Source organism: Mus caroli, chromosome 8, assembly GCF_900094665.2.
Source record: "Mus caroli chromosome 8, CAROLI_EIJ_v1.1, whole genome shotgun sequence".
Classification (NCBI taxonomy): domain Eukaryota; kingdom Metazoa; phylum Chordata; class Mammalia; order Rodentia; family Muridae; genus Mus; species Mus caroli.
In genome coordinates, this window is record NC_034577.1 from 117,153,198 (window position 1) to 117,174,973 (window position 21,776).

Consider the following 21,776-nt stretch of genomic DNA (forward strand, 5'->3'; position numbering starts at 1 on the left):
ACCTCCAAGTCCCTCTTCAGGGCCCTGACAGGAGGTTTAGACTTAAATAGAGAACAAGAGGATACAGTGAAGATCTGGTCAAAGTATGGTCTCATCCATCACTGACCATTGTTATCAGGCTCCAGTCTGTTCTTCTAGGTGTCTGACAGGCGGTCAGAACTGTGAGATATGCCTTCTTGGGAGGTTAACCCTCCATCAAGCTGCCCCCATGCTGTAGCCTTTTCCTCTAGAGATTCCTGGGGAACCTCCAGTTTCTTGAAGTTCATTGTTTCAATAGTCTGATAGGCAAAGGGAGGGCACAGTGTCTCTTTAGAGTATCTTCACTCCTGCCAGGATGGTTACAAAGTTGTTCTCTGTCCCTCTGAGTTCAAGACCAACCTGGTTTCTATAGTGAGGTCCAGTACAGCCAGGGCTATGTAAAGACATGGGGGTCTCACAAATCCCACCCTGAAAAAGTTGTTCTCAGACCTCCACATACAGCATGCAATACAATGCGAGCGTACACACACACACAGACAAACACACACACACACACACCCCAGCCCCAGGAAACCACAGGTATGGGAATTGCTTCTGGGCCATGCCTCTGAGGTCATTACTGATAGAACAAAGGACAGAATGCAGCCTCCCTGTTTGCTGATGACGAGACAGGTGTACACCTCCTTTGGGACTGTGCATGATTCAGGGTTATAGAATGGAGGAGCACCTTGTTCTATGTTCTTACCTCCATCTCCAAGGCTAGGCAAGACTCATACTTTGGGTATTCTGTGCAGGTCTTGGTGGGGAGTTGGACTCACTATCCCAGATTCTCATGGATCCAGCTCTGGGGTGATGGGCAAGCTGTCAAGGGTGTAGACTAATATATGTTCCGGGATGAGTCACAGATGGTATATGTCCACACAGCTGGTGTGGGTCCAAGTGGGTAGTCATCCAATTGCTACGCTCCTAATTGTCCCAGTAAAACTGTGACAGCACACTGAGACCACAACAAAAACCAGTGACAATTCAGCTCTTAGGTGATCCCTGATGTTCCTGTCCCATAAAGACATGGTACTCTGTGTGTATCTGGGCTGTGTATATACTTGTTCTTGCTGGGTGGTCAGGATACCCGGTGTGTGTGTGTTTGTGTGTGTTGTGTGTTTGTGTTTATATGTGTGTTTATGTGTGTGTTTGTGTGTATTTGTGTGTGTATGTGTGTTTGTGTGTGTGTTGTGTGCATATGTGTGTGTGTTTGTGTGTGTTGTGTGTTTACATGTGTTTGTGTTTATATGTGTGTTTGTGTATATTTGTGTGTTTATGTGTTTGTGTTTATATGTGTGTGTTGTGTGTGTGTGTTGTGTGTTTGCGTTTATATATGTGTTTGTGTGTGTTTGTGTGCGTGTGTTTGTGTATGTGTTTGTGTGAGTGTGCATGCACATATATTTAATTTACACGTGCTAGTGGAGGCCAGAGGTCCATGTTGGCTGTCTTCCTCAATCATTCCACTCTGTGTTTTTTTGATTCAGGATCTCTCTCTGACCTGGGACTCAACATTTTATTTAGAGGAGCTTCAGGGGTCCCACTGTCTCAATCTCCTCTGTGCTGGGAGTAGAGACCTATGTAACATTCCTGCTTTGTTACTGTAGCTTTTTTTGGGTGCTGGGGATTGAACTCTGGTTCCCATGCTTAAGTGACAGGCACTTTACCAACTGAGCCACCCTGAAACTGGGTATTCTAAATACAGTTCTTGGTATTATGTAGCTGTTCAAGGTAATTTCTTAGGGTTCTAGACTCAGAAAAGCGACTAGCTTTTCTCTAACGTCTGGCTAGTCTCACTGTTTCTCAGGACACAGGATCTCATGGGTTCAAGTCCCAGTTTCACAGAAGTGGTGTGGAATCCATGCAGACTTTGTGCCAAGTTCCCATCAGTAACTTTCACATTAATGATCTGCCAGCAACTTCAAAAGATGTGATTTTTTTTTTAAAAAAAGATTTATTTATTTATTTATTTTGTATGAGTACACTGTAACTGTCTTCAGGCACACCAGAAGAGGGCATCAGATCCCATTGCAGGTGGTTGTGAGCCACCATGTGGTTGCTGGGAATCAAACTCAGGACCTCTGGAAGAGCAGTCAGTGCTCTCAACTGCTGAGCCATCTCTCCAGCCTACACACACAGGATCAGACCTGCAAAGTCTCCTTTTCCTTCTTGTTACTTTCTTTGAAAGGTGTGAACCCAAGAACTGAGTGTCTTACTGATCTGACATGTGCAACAGGCACATATGTCCACAGTTCATGACCAGGCAGGTCCACAGAAGTGTTTGAATTGCAAAGTGACATCCACCAGACTTGTTTGGGTTTGGGGGATTGGGAGTGCCCAACTTTTTGAGACAAGGTTTGGCTGTGTATCCCAAGCTGGCCTTGAACTGGTAATCAGTCTCCTGCCTTAGCTTCCTGAGTGCTAATATTACAAGTGTGAGCTGCCACCTGGCTAACACTTCTGACTCTCTAGAGACCCGTTGTGTAACCTTAGAATATCCCTCTGTCCAGGTCAGACATTCTGACCCCCAGTGTGGGACACTGAGATGTGTTTGGACAGATGACCTCTAAGCCGCTAGAGGACCCTACAAACTTGATGCTGAACTCATGCTGTTAATCAGGGGTGAGCATTGGAATTGCCGGAAGACTCGCTGATCAATCAGACTGCTGAGCGTTGCACCCCTGCTCTGCTATGACGTCATTCTTGCAGGCATTCCAGCACAGCATTCTTAAAAAGAAGATGGCCATGCATTGCTTCTGTACTGCCTGAGAAACATGTTCCATCTTTAGCTTGTCTCTCTTATCCTGTGTCCTAAGTGTTAACTCTGACAGAGGCTGTGGTTAGCAGATGTCATAAGCAAGGTCCTGAAAAGGACAGGGGAGCTACTCACTGGACGTCTCACATTTGCTTAGCTAATACAGTTGAGAACCAAGACTCCAAGGGTCAGGGCTTGGTTGGGTCCCAGCCATGATACTCCTCCTGAGTGACAGGTACCAAGGCCAGCCAGCCATAAAGACTCAAAGGCAACAGGAATTGATCATGGCCTGCGCTCTGTATCAAAGCAGTGTTGCAGAAGGTGAGCCCATCCTTTGTCTGGCTGACGTTCTCACAGAAGCATGACTGTGGAGAGCTGCAGGCTTCCTGTCTGGCATGGGATAGCTGGGAGCTCTAGAATCTGCTGAGCTCAGCCTTCTCCTTTGCTGGTCTCCAAAGGTGACTGGGAGAGGTCAGGAGAGAGCTCGGTGCACAAAGCACCTACTGTGCAAGCACAAGGACGTTAGCTTGGCTCCCCAACACCCACATAAAGGTTGTATGTGGTGGCATAGTGTGCAATTCCAGACTGGGGGGGGGGGGAAGAGGAGACAGGAGGATCCTTGGGGTTTGCTGACAAGCCAGTGTAGTCAGTCTGTGAGCTCCCATTTCAGTAAGAGCTACCTGTCTCAAAACGTAAGGTGGAGGGGACTCACCAACACCTGTATTTCAAGTCCCAGGTAACCTGACTCTCTCTTCCGTACCTCCCCAAGCACCAGGCCACCACAGAATGGACCCCAGTCCTCTGTAAAAGCAGCCAGTGTTCTCAACTGTGGAGCCATCCCGCCAGTCACATGACCTATCTCTTCATCATCATTTCACTGAAGATATTAGCCAGGAAAATGTCTCCATCCTTAAAAGCGCCTTGAAATCTGTCTTCCTTTGTCTCCAGTCTGACTATATCTCTCTGTCTCTGTTGCCCCTTAGCTTTCTCAGAGGCTCAGCTTATCTTTGTAGTTCTCTGAGTTTTTCAATTAATGTAAGACAGTAGCACTGGGTCCTGAAAACCATTGGTTTGGGGAAGGTGGCATTCAGGCCATAGCAGTTTCTTTTGTGAACCCTAGAAACTTATTCCTGGGCCAGCAAGATAGCTCAGCAGGGGTAAAGGCACTAGTCCTCTAAGCCTGACACCTGAGCATTCTTCCTGGAACCTACATCAAGGCAGAAAAAGACAACTGTCTCTACAAAGTTATTTTCTAGCTTCTCCATGTGCACCTTGACATACATGCTCACTCACATACATTATTTGAGTGTGCACACACACACACAGAGTTGCATGTACACACACTCCTAGAATGTTCTGCAGAATCTTATGTGGAAGGCCTGTTCAGGTCTGTGTGCTCAGGAAACAGCAGCCCTCTTGTTCACTTATTTATTAGCTGGGGGTGAGAAGTTATAAATACAGGTGATTGGCAGAGGGGCCAAGATAAGAAAGGGACAGGAAGCAGAGTGCATTATCTACCTTCCCAGGGCCGTGCAGTGACAGGTGGCTCTTGCTGCAGGACTTCCGTGTTCTCTGGCATCTCTGTGGACAGACAGATGGCCAGCCCTTTGTGATTGCAGTCTGTGATGGGAAATGTCTTCCGTGAGACGTTAGTAAGGTGGTGGGGACTCAAATGCACCTGCCCCGATGGGCTGCGGGCTCTGAGTCAGCAAGGCTTGATGGGAGCTGTGCTTTGATTCTAGAACATTACAAGGGCACAGACAAGCCTTGGCATCAGTCAGGGTTAACATGTATCTGTTGAGTTTTAGTAATAATAATTTTATTTGACAATTGTTCTTTCTTAAAAATTGCACTTAATTTGTTTGTTTGTTTATTTGTTTATGGGTGGCACATGCTATAACATGCATGTGGATATCAAAAGACAACTTTTGGGGATTGGCACTCTCCTTCCACAGCGTGTGCCCTGGGAATTGAACAGTGGAAAACCTGGCTAGTGACCCAGTGACCCACTATCCTCTTCTAAGGGCATGGACCCATTCCCCATGACCTGGAAATGGCTTCCTGGGCTCTACCTCGTCAGCTTCCCACCACCTCTCAAAAGTGCCTCTCTAGGGAAACAAGCCTTCAACATAAGAATCTGCAGGAACATTCTAGATACAAACTCTGAGATGAAATGGGGACAGGCAGATAGGGCAAACCCCCTTTCTTCCTGAGCGTGAGGTTAGCAGCCTGCTCTGCCGTGGGATGCTGCTGTGATGCACAGGCCCAAAGCAGTGAAGACAACTGGCCATTGGATCACACTTTCCCAAACTAACCCACAGGAACTTTACCACCTTCTAAGTTGCTTCTGTCACTGTTTGCCACAGTGGACAACAGATGATCAGCAGAATGATGGTATGAAGTAGAACCTGGGCTCCTGGGGTCGCTGCACCCAGGAGGTGTGGCACAGCAGAGCCTCTGGCCTCAGAGGTGTCCTCCAGGGAGCCATCTGCCATCTTCTGGACTACATCGTGAGAAGCTGGATCAGCCTAAATGGATGCCTGGTTGAGTTTGCCAGTTTTCCAATGTCTCTCGCTGTGCCGGGCAGGTTTTTTTATCAACTTGACACAAGCTAGAGTTATCCAGGAAAAGGAAATGGACATCAGCTGAAGATTTGCCTCCATAGGATTGGAAAGTCTGTAGGGTCTAATTAATGATTGGTCTGAGAGGGCCTAGCCCACTGTGGGTGATGTGCCCTCTGCTCCTCAGGGAGGTAAACTCAGTACTATAAGGAAACAGGCTGAGTGAGCCCTGGAGAACAGGCAGTAAGCCTTTTTCTCCATGGCTTACTTCGAAGGAGTTCCTGCTTCAGGTTCCTGCCTTGGTTCCCATAGATGATGGACTGTAACCTGTAAGCAACCCACGCCTCCCCAAGCACAGAGTGAACAGTTTGTCCAGAAGGAACAATTGTCAAAGGGCCAGTGAGATGGCTCAGCAGGTAAAGGCACTTGCTGCCAAGTCTGGTGACCTGAACTTATCCTCAAGGCCCATATGATGGACAAAGAAACCTGACTCCTGAAAGTTGTCCTCTGACCTATACATGCATGCACATGTAGGAACACACACAATATACAAATATACACACTCACACACATACACACACACACACGTGCAAACACAAACATGCTATACATATAATCACAAATACACACATATACACACTCACACACCATACTTACACACTTACACACCGTACACACACTTATACACACATATATACACATAAGAACACACACACATACACATGCTCACATACACACAATTCACACACACACATACACACTCACACACACATTCACACACACACACACACACACACACACACTCACATACCATACACACACACACTGACATACACATATAGAGCAACACAACAAAGAAACAAATTCATAAATATGATCTGTAAAAGAACAACTATCAAAGAAGTGATTTTATTCCAATACTCAATGGATGCATTATGACCTTGGTTGGTACACAAGGCTTGAGCTCAACTTGGAAAGACCAAAGAGTGTTCAAATACCTGCAGTTCTCTGGTACCATCTGTCATTATTTGGCTCAGACTTAAAAAACGAGATTCTCGTGGTAGCTAAGGTTCGTAAGAATATACACCGTGTTTCCTTTCCAGGAGCTGTTTCAGTAGCTGTTATCCTAGAACCTGCCAAGTTGACAATATGAAGCTCTCCATAAATGAAACTCAGTTTGGTTCATACTAGAGTAAAGTACTGATTGGTACCATGAGGGCTTCTGGGTATTGGGAGGCACTCTAAAACAAACAGGCAGACATCCTGGCCATGGAACATGTATTTTAAAAGACAATAATGCCGATGAGTATAAGCTAGCGAAATTTTGTCACATAAAGTAAGCACTTGAAGTTAGGAGGAATAAGGTAATAGAGGTGATTCAAGGATCATGCCGTGGGTGGCAAAGTGATTTTACGTGAGGTGCTCCGTGGCATAGAGATTTTACGTAAGGCTCTCTGTGGCAAAGGGATTTTACGTAAGGTGCTCCATGGCAAAGGGATTTTACGTAAGGTGCTCCGTGGCAAAGGGATTTTTATGTAAGGTTTTGCATGGCATAGGGATTTTACGTAAGGTGCTCCGCAGCATAGAGATTTTACGTAAGGTTCTTCGTGGCATGGTGATTTTACATAAGGTTCTCTGTAGCATAGGGATTTTACATAAGGTTCTCCATGTTCATTTTGGGCAAGCCTGAAAATTGGTGAGCAAGCCAACCATGCGTACCAACAATCAAGGTCCACTCCAGATAGTGGTGATAATCATTTACAAAGGCCCCATGTCAAGATGTCTGGCATGGAGTCGTCTTCTTCTGGCTCCTCTGTGGCAAGTGGGATGTCTTGGAAATCCCACCTGAGTCACCAAAACGAGAGACAGAAAAATATACTTTTCCTCAGTTGGCATGAGTTTGCGGCTGAGACACAGCCCCATAGCGACAGGTGGATTGAGGGGGAAAGTCCATCCGTTAGCTAAGCATGCAGGTGTATCACATGGGAGAAAAGTATTTGCCTAAAGAACAGCACATTTCAGGGAGGTGATGGGACACAGGTAATGTTGTCCCAGGTATCCAAGGTGAGAGACATTTCATGGGAAGAGCTGAAGACTCACTGGTCCTGAGTCTGAGTCAATAAAGAAGCCTTGAAATTTACTTCCAGCCTTTAGGAAGAAAGGCAGCAGGAAGTCAAAAAAGACATTTGTTCTTGTGAACTTCTATTTTGCTTTTAGGTAAACGGAAGGCATAAAGTCTTTGCATTAGATCACCTTCAGCTATAGGGTCCTTTGTAGTTTGGAGGGGAAATAAAACTTAGTGTTTTACTGCTGTGACCAGTCACCATGACCAAGGCAACTCTTAGAAGAACAACATTTAATTGGGGCTGGCTTACAAGTTCAGAGGTTCAGTCCATTATCATCAAGGTGGGAATATGGCAGCATCCAGGCAGGCATGGTGCAGGACAAGCTGAGAGTTCTACATCTCCACCCAAAGGCAGACAGAAGAAGATTGGCTTCCAGACAGCTAGGATGAGGGTCTTAAAGCCCATGCCCACAGTGACACACCTATTCCAAGAAAGCTACACCTACAGCAGCAGGGCCACACCTTCTAATAGTGCAACTCCCTGAGCTGAGCATATACAAACCATCACTATATATACACATATGTATATGTGTGTGTGTGTGTATCATCTTATCTCCCATTACTGTAACAAAATACTTAAGACCATCAACTTATAAGGAGGAAAGGTCTATTTTGGCTCATGAACCCACCGTCTTTGTTTTAGACCTCTGCTGTGACAGAGAACATCGTGGTAAGGAGCAAGTGGAGGGCAAAACTGCTCAGCTGTCCTGAATAGCCAGCAGGCCCCAGGGATCCACCTGTCAGCCTCTGGGGGTTACAATGCATGGCACTGTGCCCATTCTTCACATGGGTGCCTGGGATGGAGTCTGGGTCCTAATATTTCCATGACAGACACCTCAATGGCTGAGAATTCTCCCCAGCCTTAGAACATGTTCACACCTTTGGAAAGGGAAGGGATGGTAAGCTAAGCTGGCTCAGGGGGTGGGATAACCCATGGAGATGCCAGGGGGAACAGTACATCGGTTGATAGAGGAGAGTCATCAGCTGTTTAATTTAGGGCAACAGTCCTGAAAGTTCTTACCCTAAATAGAAAAACAGGGTGCAGGACCCTCAAGGTCAGCTGCAGTGGAATTAAGCCAGGGTTTCCACACAGTCCTCTCTGTTGACTTCACCTGTGGCTGATTAAATGTCTCCTTTTTTTTTTTTTTCTCACTTGATAGCCTGTGCAATTAATTTTAAGACAGCTCAGATTTTTTTCTTGATCAATTGCTGTCAGGATCACTGTGGAGGATGTTATCTTAAAGATGTGGTGCAATTTGAACAGGGTGCAGAGGGTAGCGTGGAGCAGGCAGGTGGCTTCCTTGTGGTCTGCTAGGAGCTGCGTGGGGACAGCTCATGGCACCATTTCTTCCGGCAGCAGTGAAACAGTTGCCTATAGTTTCAGGTGCACACATGAGCTCCATGCAGACAGCAAGCACATGGATCATTCACTTTATCCTCAGGATACCTGTGTGAAGCAGCACAGAAGTCCACAGGGAACACCTTGGATGACTGACGAGGCAGAAGTGCATGCTAATTGAGAAACTTCTGCCTCTGACAGGTGTAAAGTTTCCGTTCAGCTTCAGTGGACATCGTGCCTTCTTCTTCCTGTAGCCACTAGGGATGCTGACAAAGGACTATTGTGAGTCTCGGGAATGGAGGTGGGCAGATTCCGTTGGCTCCAGAGGGTGCCTCAGGACCCTCATCCCTTCACTCATTATGAGAGTTGAGGACCAGTTCACCTTCTATTCTAGAGCTGGCATTTGGGGCCAAGTGGGAGCTCTCTTGATGACTTGTGGCTTTTCTGTGGCTAGGAACACATTGCAAACACGACATCAAGAAAACTGTGTCTGGGCTGGAGATATGGCATAGTCATTAAGGGCACTGGTTGCTCTCCCAGAGGACTCAGTTTGGTTTCCAGCACCCACATTGGGTGGCTCACAACCATCTGTAACTTCACCTCCAATGGGGTCTGACACACACTTCGGGCGTCCGTGCACACATGTGCACATACCCACACACTCATACACACAAATAAAATTGCACCTCCTTGTCACTCAGCGTTTTGAGTTACCTCTGCAGTCTGCCTTCCCAGCACAATGGCGCCTAGCAGTTGCCAGGAGGAGAAAGATTAAATTCGGAGTTGTCTGAGCAGCCTTCATGCCTGGGGGAAAGCCTGCAGCAGGGATTGTGCACCCTGTGGTGGAAGTGCACATCTAGGAAATCTCTACAGTACACTAATTTTGAGACCTCGGGGTAGCGATGGCTTCAGGGTGGTTATGTTAAACCCAGAGGGGACCTTGGGGAAGCGGCAGGTAGAGGATGTAAGACTTTTACTCAGCAGATCTGCAGTAATTCATGCTCTTTGCTTCCAGAGAGCTTTGTCTGTTGTTCCTATTGTCTGCACTGAATCACCGCCAGCACAGCCCTGTTACTAACATGATCAAGGTGGGGACGGAGGGGTGGCTTAGTGTCTAAGAGGATTGCAGTGCAAGCATGAGGACCTGGGTTCAGATCCCCTGGAGCCCACATAAAAAGCTAGGTGTGTACTTATAATACCCGTAGGGGCAGACAGGAGGATGCACAGGTCACTGGTTGAACATTATGAACATGCTTTTTGGTCTGTCTGGGAGGGTGTTTCTGAAGGAGGCCAGCGTAGGGTTAGGCTAAGGAGATCTACCCACCAGTGTGTCTGTCTGGTTGTGTCTCATCTGTTGAGGGCCAACACTGAACAAAGGATTAATTCTCTCTGCCTCCCTGTGCTGGGGCTTCTGCTCTTGGATATCAGAGGCTTTGCTTCTCAGGCCAGTGCTCTGTTCTCTGTAGGTTGGAAGCCTGGAGGCTTCAGAGAAGGATGTGTTCCCTCTAACCCCTTGTAGGGACACACAGTACTAAGAAAAAGCAAACAAGCAGAGCCCAGGTTTACAAATCAGTCAGGAAGCCACTGGTTTGTGTTTCTATGAGGCTGGATTTCAGTTCCTGGAGTCCGCTCCTGGGCCTCCTTCCCCAGTGAGCCTGCACCAAGCTAACCATACAGAAGATACATTGTTCCAAATTGTTCCGTATCTTGCTAGTTAATGAAAAGAAGCAAAGATAATTACTACACTGGCTGAACTACAGACTCTCTGAAGCACCTGGGACAGGTGAGAAAGTTGTTTACCCTGGGTGTGAAGCCATGTGAGAGTTCACAAAGGTTCTCTGAGATAGATACCATGAAGTTGATTTAAATAACTGAAGACTCATGCCAGCATGGCCTTAGGGTTTAGGTGGTCTCATGTGTTTGCATGATTAGTCCTTAGATGGCAATGCTATACTGGGTGGATCTGACCCACCTAGAGAAATTGAGTCACCAGAGGGGAAAGCTCAGCCCTGCTTCTTGCCCTAGGTCCTCTGCTTCCTCCTCCAGGTTTTCTGCCCCAAGGTCTCTGCTTTCCACTCTAGACTCCTTGCTTCCTACCCTGGTGCCCCACTTCTTGTTCTAGGCTCCCCGTTTTCTGTCCCAGGTTCACAGCTTCCCGATTCCCAAATATGTAACACTTTCATCACCACCAGTACACACAAGAGCTGGTCCTGTCTGCCACCACGCAGTCCCCACCTTGGCGGACTGTGCCCTGTCAAACTGGGAGCGCACATTTGCTCATAGATTGCTTCCTTCAGAGATTCCATCACAGTAATGAGAAAGCAGCCATTCACAGCCCCAGATTAGAGATTAGCCAGAGCAGTACCGGAGCTGTTGCAGCCACAGGGCCCAAATGGGAAGACTGATACCCTCCTGAGACTCACAGGTGCAAAGCTGTGACTGAGCATAGCAGCTGAGGAGCAGGAGACTGGAACTGAAGAATCAAGTGTAGATCTGTCTTCCTAGGAATCTAATTCTTTTGCTGTTTTGGGAGGCAGTCTGTGCCTCAGTTCCATTTCCTGTTGTGATCAAACAAACAAAAGAAAAGAAAACTAGAGGAGAAAGGGTTTGGAGGCCCATGATTCCGTGACGGTTTGTGACTGGGGCAGGAACCTGAAGCCCCTGGTCACACTACATCCACAGTCAGGAGCAGAAACAATGAACACTTACTGCCTGTGCTCAGCTTGACTTCTCTACTCTCCTAAGTTCAGGATCTCCAGCCTAGGGAATGGTGCCTCCCACTTTCAGTCTGGGTCCTCCCACATCAAACAATGTAATCAAGTTAATGACTCCCAAGCAGGACAACCTGATCTAGACAATCCTTAACTGAGACTCACTTCCCAAGTGACTCTAGAACATGTCGAGTTGGTAATTAAAATTAATTTTCACGCTTTTCACTATACAAACCGATTTATATAAACATCAAGGAGGTAGGAAGAAATGGCTCTGGGTCAGGATCCCGTGCGCATAATTTTTAACCTCTTAGCTGGATTCTATTACAAGCATAAAAATGACCTTCGGCAGCCAGATATGTGTGGTGATCATGTTTACAGCTTGAAAAGAACATCATAGTTAATAAGATTTAGTCAACGTGTAATGCAAAGAGACAAAGAGTAAAAATTATGTTATGTCCTGAAGCTGTGTTCATGTGTGGACTCTGTGTGTGTGTGTGTGTGTGTGTGTGTGTGTGTGTGTATGTTGGTGCATGGATACATGTGTGCATGAGTTCATGCCACCTACGCATGCACATGGAGCAGAGGTCAGGCTTGAGGATTTTTCCTTAGGTCCTGTCACCTTGTTTTGGACACAGAGTTTCTCATTGGCCCATGGCCTGCCAATTCAAGCCTAAGCCCTGGGAAGACAGGTATATACTTCATGCCTGACTTTTTTTCCATGGGGTCTCAGGATGAATCACAGGTCCTCCTGCTCAGAGAGCCACACTACCACCTGAGCCATCTCTCCAGTCCCCTAACCCCAGAAACTAGTCTACTTTTCTACTTCTCCATCATGAAAACCTAAATCACATAATTTATTGGGACAGGTGAGAGATGGAAGACCTAAGCTGTGTGGCATAGATATGTCATACTTTTTAAAAAGCATTTGTTTGTATATTTATTTTTAGTGGGTGTGAGAGTGTATGTGTGTGTATCACACACACATGCAGTGTCTGTGGATACGGATGGAACTGAAGTGGGAACTGAAGTCGCAGGCAGGTGTGGGTACTAGGAATAAAACTCACTCCTCTGTAAGAGCAGCAAGCACTCAACCCTCAAGCCATCTCTCCAGCCCCATTTAACCCTTTCAAAACAGCACATTTACAAAAATACCCCCTAAAAGGGAATAAATCACAAATATACACATTTCTTATCTCCTGCCTCGGATTACTTTCTTTCCTCTACAAACTCCCTGCTAATGTCATTTCCATCCCTTGAAATCTCTGCTTAACTGTCCTGGCCTGTGGAGGCTCTCTCTCACTGCCTCACGCTCTTAGCCACAAGCTCACAACTCCACTCCTGAATCTCAGCTTTGCTGTGGTTCAATAAAAAGCTATGTCCAGAGTTTCTAGTTATCCCCAATCGCTGGAACCTGTCCCCTAGTGAAAGCTCTACTTCTGGGGACTGGGGACCTGTGTGCTGGGCTGTTTGACGGGCAACTGGTCTCATTCTTTGCCATCAAAAGAAACATCCAACTTTCCCCGTATGCTGCCTGAATGTGGCACACTATTGGCATCTTTCATGCTGTGTGGAAGCCTCAGCTCTCTAAATGTCAAGCTCAAAAATTAGCCTCAGCCTCCCAGGAGCTGTTGGCTGCGTGGGGACCAGATGGATTCAGGAATTGATGTAGAGAGTGATGGTTCTTAACCACAAAGGGACGTTTGTCACTTCTGAGAACTCCATAAAAGCGTGCGGCGTATGTGGATGGATGTGTGTGTTTGCATGGGGCTTCAGAAGATGATCTGTGGTTCACTCAGGAGCCGCGTACCTTCTGGGGCAGGCAGTCAGGACAATCAAGGGATCTCTCTCTCTCTCTCTCTCTCTCTCTCTCTCTCTCTCTCTCTGTGTGTGTGTCTGTCTGTCTGTCTGTCTGTCTGTGCTCACAGGGTACAGAGGTCAGAGGAGGACATGGGTTTCCTGGTCTATCACTCTTTGTTTTATTCCCATGAGACCAGATCTCTCAAAGAAAGTGGAGTTGGGCTGGCTACCAGGAAGCCTCGGTGGCTCTCTTGTTCCCTGCCCCCTTACTGAGAAGGGGTTTTGGGTGCATGTAAGGTCATTCTTGGCTTTTTACATAGGCACTAGGGATTTGAATTCAGCTCCTGAGTCCCAAGAGAGGTCTTTTGTTTTTGTTTTGTTTAAATATCAGATACTTGAGAATGAAGCAGAAATTGAATCTACAACCAAGGAATTTGGAACTGTTCTTTTAAAACAAGATATATTCCTAAGACTACATTTTGAAACCTTTTTCAATTACACTAACATGTTTTTTTTTTTTTTTCAGAACCTAATTTTATTTTATTTTTTAAATGCTCTTAACTAGTTCTCTTGAATGGACTTGATCACACACACTTGCCATTTCTGAAGGAAGTCCTCATGGGATTTCAGATATGATCCAGAGAGCCTCCTACCTGGCTGAGTCCTCTCTTGCTGGCATTTGCCGCCCCTCCCCCCCATATGTTTTGTTTTGTTTTGTTTTTTTTTGATAATGATTTTGAGGAAAGAAAAACAGACACATGTTATGAGCAACAATCACTAGTCCTAAAGTAACAATCACTAGTCCTAAAGTAACTAACAATCACTAGTCCTAAAGTAACAATCACTAGTCCTAAAGTAANTAACAATCACTAGTCCTAAAGTAACAATCACTAGTCCTAAAGTAACAATCACTAGTTCTAAAGTAACTGCTGTGGTTTACTAGTAGGGCAGAGTGCCAGGTTTTCTGTGTCTGGAAATGGCAAGAGGGAAATGTGTGGAGTTCTGACTGTGTTCTGAAGCTAGAGCCTGGGCTAAGAGACTCTGAAAGAATTACCCAGCCCTTGACTCCCTGGGATTTTGCTTTCTGTGCCTTTCCGGTGTCTGCTCCACCCTACCCCACCCCACCCCCTTACTCTTATCAGTCGGCTTCCCCTCACACACCTTTATTGTCAGTCCTACTGGGACAGTCCATGAGTCATCTGATTCAAATGGGAGTGTAGTGTATCTTATAGATAGAGGTTGGCGAGGATCCTGGGAGGAGCATGGATAGAGGGATCAACCTTGATGAGTGGGGTGTCCTGGCGTGAGTTTTCCTGGGTGGTCTGAGGCGATGAGGCTGCTGGCCTTTAGCACTCAGCTCTTCCTTCTCAACCCTGTAATGTGTCTTAAACTAGAGACCTGTGTATGAGAGGAGCTGCTGGTCTGACATGAAGAAGGGGAGGGGGACACTTCAAATGTCACCAGAGGGGATCTTGGGGGTGTCTCCTAGCAGTCATGAAACTGTAAATTCATTAAAAAAATAGGAATGGGGGCCCAAGAGATGGCACAGAGCATTGAGTACTGGAGTTCGATTCTCAACACTCACCTCAGGTGGCCCTCATCTCTGCGGGGACCTGCACTCATGTACACAGAGGCTCACACAGACACATAGGAACATGGAGTAGACACATAGGATGGGAGCAGGCCATATGTGTTTCAAGAGCCCTGGCTTAGGGTTCAGGGCTCCTTCCTACCGACAGCCAGAGAAGAGTTATTTTAAAGGGTGGATTTTTCTTTGGCTGTTGTAGGTAATTGGTTTTCTATTTGCTGGAGCACACTTGTCCAATCCTTCGGGTGGTCGGGAACCGTCTGAATGAAGCCTTTCTTGTTTGCTGGGTCCCTCCCCTTAACTTTCTTATGATTCACATATCTTGCCTCACAAATGACTGCCACCCATGCTGAGTTTTGCAGACCACCAGAGGCCAGAGCCTCTGAAGGCTCACACCTAACATTTCATGTTCTCTCTTCCTTACAACCCACGTGCATGCTGTTTCCTAACTTGAGTTCTGCTTCCGGTGCACTCACGGAGTTTTTCCTCCTTACAGGCTATGGCCACACGGTGCCCTTGTCAGATGGGGGCAAAGCCTTCTGTATCATCTACTCTGTCATCGGCATCCCATTCACCCTCCTCTTCCTGACGGCCGTGGTTCAGCGTGTCACCGTGCATGTCACCCGCAGACCAGTCCTCTACTTCCACATACGCTGGGGCTTCTCCAAGCAGGTGGTGGCCATTGTCCATGCCGTTCTGCTGGGATTTGTCACCGTGTCCTGCTTCTTCTTCATCCCAGCCGCCGTGTTCTCTGTGCTGGAGGATGACTGGAACTTCCTTGAGTCTTTTTACTTCTGTTTCATCTCCCTGAGCACCATCGGCCTGGGGGACTATGTTCCAGGGGAAGGCTACAACCAGAAGTTCCGAGAGCTGTACAAGATTGGAATCACGTGTGAGTACCCGTGGCGAGCGCGTCTCTTCTGTTCCCCCACGTTGCACTTTGTCTGGGATTGACAGTCATGCCGACTGCTTGCGTTCTCTTTGGAGTATTTTCTTTTCGTCCCTGACTTCCCATAGCTGTCTCTCTTCACCATTCCCTGCACAACTCTTTTTGCTTAGTTATGTATCCAATGCTCTGTGACTCCTGAATGTTTTCATATGGGGTGCACACATGTCCCCACTGAGTTTGTTGTGTGTATTTTTGTGGTGGTGGTGGTGGTGGGGTGTAGCTGTCCTTGTTTGTTGGAGGACAACATCCCTGGTCCTTTCTCTGGTGCCTTCTTCAGGTTCTCTCTTTGTCTTGGTATTTCATCAAGTTGACTGAGCTTGATGGCTGTGCTGGAGGATGACTGGCTGACCTGTCCACAATGGCCATCTCACCATCTCTGGGATTACAACACAGGCCAGGACAACAGCTTCCCCAAGGAGTTGGAGAATCCAACTCAGAGCCTTACACTTCGAGGCTCTCACTGCTGCCATCTCCCTCCCTGGTCAGTGTCACAGGTGTGGTAGCCAACTTCTACTAAACTAACTTAGTTTACACTGTTAAATATTTCACACAGAAGAAAATAAGACCCACCCCACCATACTCCCCCTCCCCCACCCTGGTCACTAACATGTTCTTTAATTTTCCAGATTTCTCAAAGTGGTCGCTGACCTCATTTTTCTGTTATTCTGTTTCGAAGTTACCGGACATCCACTGTTTTTAGGATTTCGTATGGAAAGTGACGTAGACAATGACTTTTAGATTAAAGTGCCTGCGGATACCAGTATAAAATCCCAAGTCCAGACCTTTAGCATCCACATAACAAGCCAGGTGTGCCGCCAGGCTGGAATGGGACAGATTCAGGAGGATCCCAGGGTCACTGATGGGTCAGGCTAGCTGAAAATGCAAGCTCTGGGGTCTGCGAGAAACTCAAAAATAAACTGGAGAGCCACAGAAGACATAGAATGTCAACCTCTGGCATCTACATGCATATTCACCAGCAAACACACCTCCATGGACACATGCACACACACACACACACACACCAGATAACATACAAGCTGGAAAAAAATGTCACTCATCCATTTGGAAGAAATGACTTATTTTCTGAGTGAGCCCTTGTATGTGTTCAGGACATGTAGCAAAGCAGTTGCAACACAGTTTCCATTTCTGCGTTCTCTCGATTCTTTTTTTCTGTGACCTGGCTCAGTCATAGCTTCTAGGAAGTCATGGATTCTTGAGCAGTGGTGTCTCGTCCTCACCCCATCTTGGTCTTGTGGTTTTAAACCCACAAAGCGGTTGATTGAACTGTGTGTGTGTTTTTAATATTTCCATGAAACGGTAGGCTCCCCAGGAACAAAGCCGGCACTCACAGAACCCCAGTGCTTTCGATGGCTTCTGGCTCCAGTCCAAGCCCAGTAAATGTTTGCCAGAGTCCTGCAACAAGGACTTCATACTCTATATTTTAGTCTGTGTGTGACTCTGGGACCACTCCACAGCCCACCCTCCTCACCTGTTGACTATGTTGCCTATAATTTGGTAGCATGGCAAACCACCTCAGTGTGGAGATCTTTTTGTATTACACTTCTTATATTTGAGATCTTTCTAAGAAATAAAAATATGTGCCCTAAATGAATATACTTTTTGTGTGTGTGTGTGACTCACAGATCACAACTCCAAGGTCCCCAAATGGAACACACATCCACACAATCACTGGTATCTAAGTTCCCACCCTCCTTGGGTGGCATTGACAAAAAAAAATTTTTTTGTGTGGCTTTGATGACAATATAGATATCATCTTAACTTTCTAAAAGCTAGCAGGTCAATTGTTTAACTTCCATTTTGCTTTCTAATTTCTTCGTGAGCTAGGGAAGTAGAGGATCCCTTGGTTGTGCCTTCTGCTTACACTTCTCTCTGGGTAAATTACCCTCTTCCTCCTGGCACAGGAACTCTCTCAGCTGTCCACAGAATACCAAATCCTTCCTTAACCTGCACCCCTTGTTACAGTGTGGACCTTGTTTTTCAGGCAGCCAACCAAGAGAGATTTTATGCTTGGAGTGTTCAGGACTTGATTATCTAAGGAATGAATGTTCCGAAGATGTAGGTGGGATCAAATCCCACAGCTTACCTGAAACCCCATGGGCCCTTCTGTCAGAGTTCCAGAGTCTGCTTAAATAATAACCATGGAGGGAGTGGATTCGTCTAGTGCGACTGCTACCAGTGCTGCTGCCAAGCACAAAAAAGTCCCCATGGCACCAGCTTACTACGAAAGCCAACAGTCAAAGCTGGCAATGCCTAAACTGTGCCTGACAAATCCAGGACCCACTCAAGCCCCAACAATGCAAACTTTAACTTTCCTTGTCTGCATTTTCTGGCAATCTTTTACGATTTACTCCCGGAACATGAAACGAGTAGGCTCAGGAAGCGGAAGTTATGACGATAATATTGAGTGCTTGGAAAGGTGTTCACAAAACAGGAAAGACGTTTTGTGACTCTGATTCTAGAGTCAGCAAGGAAAGGGTCACACTGGGCGACTATCACAAGCCATTTGATCTAAGGAAAGCCACATTAGCAACAATCGACTGCTTTCTTCCTCTAAGAGTAAAGCCAGAGGAGAATAGGATGCCCAGCTTCAGGCTGAGGCATTAGCAGTGTTGAACAGCGGGGAGCAAATTAAAAATGGCTGATGTTGGAAAAGGCAAGAAGATTCTTGTTCAGATGTGTGCCAAGTGCAGAAAGGGCAGGCAAGCATAGAATGGACCAGATCTCCAGGTCTGTTTGGGCAGAAGACAGATCAGGCCTCTGGATTGTCTTACACAGGCACTAACAAGAGCAAAGGCATGGCCTGGGGAGAGGCTATGCTGAGCATTTAGAGAACACCTAGAAGTACAACCCTGGAACAGAATAATATTCACTGGGATTAAGAAAAAGGGAGAAAGAGCAGGCCTTATGGCTCATCCTGCTGAGTAAAAACACCTGCCTTATTTATTACAAAACAATGTCTCATGGCTTTTAATGTGAACCATAATTCAATTCAGACATCAGACATTAGATCATGAATGGTAACGGTGTTTCTGTTGGACAGTCCAGATTTAGATACAAGCGCCTGGTAGTCCCATGGGTATCATCCTTTTGAAAATAACTATTCCCGTTGTGTAAATTCTTCACTCTTCTCTCTCCCTTAGTGACATCCAACTTTCTACGAAGATGAGGTGTCACTGCAAAAAGCAATAGAACATTTTTATACTTAGATGTATGTAGCGGGCACATGAGTGTGTTTAAACACAGGAACAGTCAGTCCTTCATGGACTCGGAATCAAGCAGAAGACCGAGCTGTGTTTCCGTCTGTGTTCACAGACCTGTACAGGCGGTGGCTAAAAACCAGGAAATAGCTGTCTGCTCTTGACGATGCCGATTTAAGATTTGATTAGAATTCCCTGTGTCAAAGGTTGCTGTCTTTTAGTACCGAATAGCATTTTGATGCAGTTTATGCATGATATCAAATAAAGAGTGTTTAACTCCTAAAGACAACTGAAGCCAGGCTTGGAGAGACTGCTTGGTGGGTAGGTGTGAGCACAGCAGGCATGAGGACCTGAGCTTGAATTTCCAGTACCCACATAAAAAGCAGGCTGCACACTTGCAGCCCTAGCTGGCTGAGGTGGGGGCAGGATGATCCTGGGGCTTGCTGGCTGCCAGCCTAATGCCAGGTTCAGTGAGAGACATTATCTCAGGGAAATAAAGTGAAGAGCAACAGACAGGACATCCAGTGTCCTTTGGCCTCTGCACTCACTTGCATGGGTGCACCCTCCCCCTTGTGTGAAACTCACTCACACCACGTCTGAAGCCTGTGATTGTGACTAATCCAAAGTCATCGGATGCTAAGTGTTTTCTCGTTCTTTCTCTCTGCATTCCTCCGTGAGCTGTGTGGACTTCAAACCTTCCTAGAAATCAGCTGGAGTGGACCTACCTGCCGGAGAACCCTTGTGTGTGGCGTGGGACGGGGAGAAGTTGTTCCGTCTTGATTTTACGGTAACCAGATCAGACTAAGATGCTGCCTGTCTTCTGCTTCGCAGGTTACCTGCTCCTCGGACTCATCGCCATGCTGGTTGTCCTGGAAACCTTCTGTGAACTCCACGAGCTGAAGAAGTTCAGGAAGATGTTTTATGTGAAGAAAGACAAGGACGAAGACCAGGTTCACATCATGGAGCACGACCAGCTGTCCTTCTCCTCCGTCACTGAGCAGGTGGCGGGCCTGAAGGAGGAGCAGAAGCAAAATGAGCCTTTTGTGGCCTCCCAGTCCCCACCCTATGAGGATGGCTCTGCAGACCACTGAGTGTGGGCGGACAAGAGGCAGAGCTTTGACTGCATCCATTTTTAAAAGAAAGTCAAAGCTAAGATGATGTTATTTTAAGAAGTATCTACTGTTAACAATATTTAAAAAAAAACATGGAACTTTGGCTTCTTGGGGTGGGTTTTAATCCCTGGGCAAATGAGGTATGCACCTGTAACTCATAGGAGATGTCATCACTTGGTGCCACACACTGGGGACGAATACTTGAAACAGTGTACTGCAGTAGGCGGAGGCAGATCTTATATGTAACTGGGGACTCTGGGTTTGCATTCCAATCATTTTGCCGACAGCTAAGCAGCAACATTTATATTTATAAACAAAACAAAACAAAAATCTATAGAGATGTATTTTATAAATAGGTTTAAGTGTCCTGGCTTGCATGTGCCTATCCAAAATGATTATTTTTGTAGAGTCTAAATTAACTCTATTTATAATGAATAGGCCACCATCCACTGTGTACATAGAACATATAAATATGTTTATATTCTGTACATATGTGTAGGCTAACAGATATCCCTGTACTTCTTAAGCCAAGATAAGAGATATTTTTTTTTCTTCTTGATTTCTCTTTATACAAAAGAACCCAGAATTGCTACAACAAGCTAGGAGGCCTAACAAACCCAAGAGAAAATAGGTATGATATTCTGTTCCTGTATACATTTCTACCCTCTTGCAATGGTGTAGGACCAGACAACAAGTGAATTGGTGAGAAGGTGAATCTATTTGGTCTGGAAGGCATACCACCACTTCTACCCACTTCACAGGTCTGGAGGGCATACCACCATTTCTACCCACCTCACACTAAAGCACAATGGCAGTGTCCCTCTCCCCTGAACAGATTATGTCAGGTTAACCTGAGAATTCTACATTTAGAATCTGAAATCAATAAAATCATGGCAGATTGCAATTTTGTGGTTTATTACAGCTGATGTTTTTCTCTATGCACGTTGTCTATGTATACCCTACCTTAGAGATACTACACAATAACAGTGCATCTGGGATGTCAGGATAGATACTACACAGTAACAAGTCACTGGTGTTTCTGGCATGTCAGGACATTTAATGAGACCAGGTAAAGACCAGCTAATACCCAGCAGAGGGGACACCTGTGGCTCTGTCACCCAAGCTACATTCTGAGTGTGGGGCTCAGGAAAGTCCCTTTGTATCCCCAGGATCTAGGTACCTTGTGGGTGGGAGAATTATTTAACACAATGGCTGTCACATTATATGCCTGACCCTTCATAGAAGAGAGTCACAGGGATGGTTTTTGACGGTGTAGAGTTTATTACCAAGAGTTATTTATGACACAGACAGACAGACAACAGCAAAATGGGGGTTCTAAAGAAAGTTTAGGCCCCAGCCAGAGACAGACAGTGTGGCTGGGCCCCTGAAGAGAGGAAACCAAGGCTCCAGTGGGAGAAGTGGGCTCCTGTCTTATAGCTTGTCTGGGGAGGGCCCATGACATAAGCCTGCAGCTGGGCTGCCTGATTCTCAGGCAGGAATGGGTAGGGAGTGGGATGTCTATCCACTAATAGTCCCTTAGGTTTAACTTCCTCTGCAGGTGAGAAACAATGGAACCCGGGAGTCTATTAGTTAAGGACTC

At 46.3% G+C, this 21,776-nt stretch overlaps 1 protein-coding gene across 1 annotated transcript in view; it reads left to right on the forward strand.

The window, feature by feature from the left end:
• Kcnk1 (potassium two pore domain channel subfamily K member 1) overlaps nt 1–21,080 on the forward strand; it is a 33,783-nt gene extending 12,703 nt beyond the window's left edge. The window contains exons 2-3 of the mRNA XM_021170139.1: nt 15,394–15,789; nt 19,896–21,080. Of these exons, the coding sequence (XP_021025798.1) occupies nt 15,394–15,789; nt 19,896–20,155 (656 nt within the window). The 3' untranslated portion in view covers nt 20,156–21,080. The remainder of the gene's footprint in view (nt 1–15,393; nt 15,790–19,895) is intronic.
• The last annotated feature ends 696 nt before the right edge of the window (nt 21,081–21,776 follow it).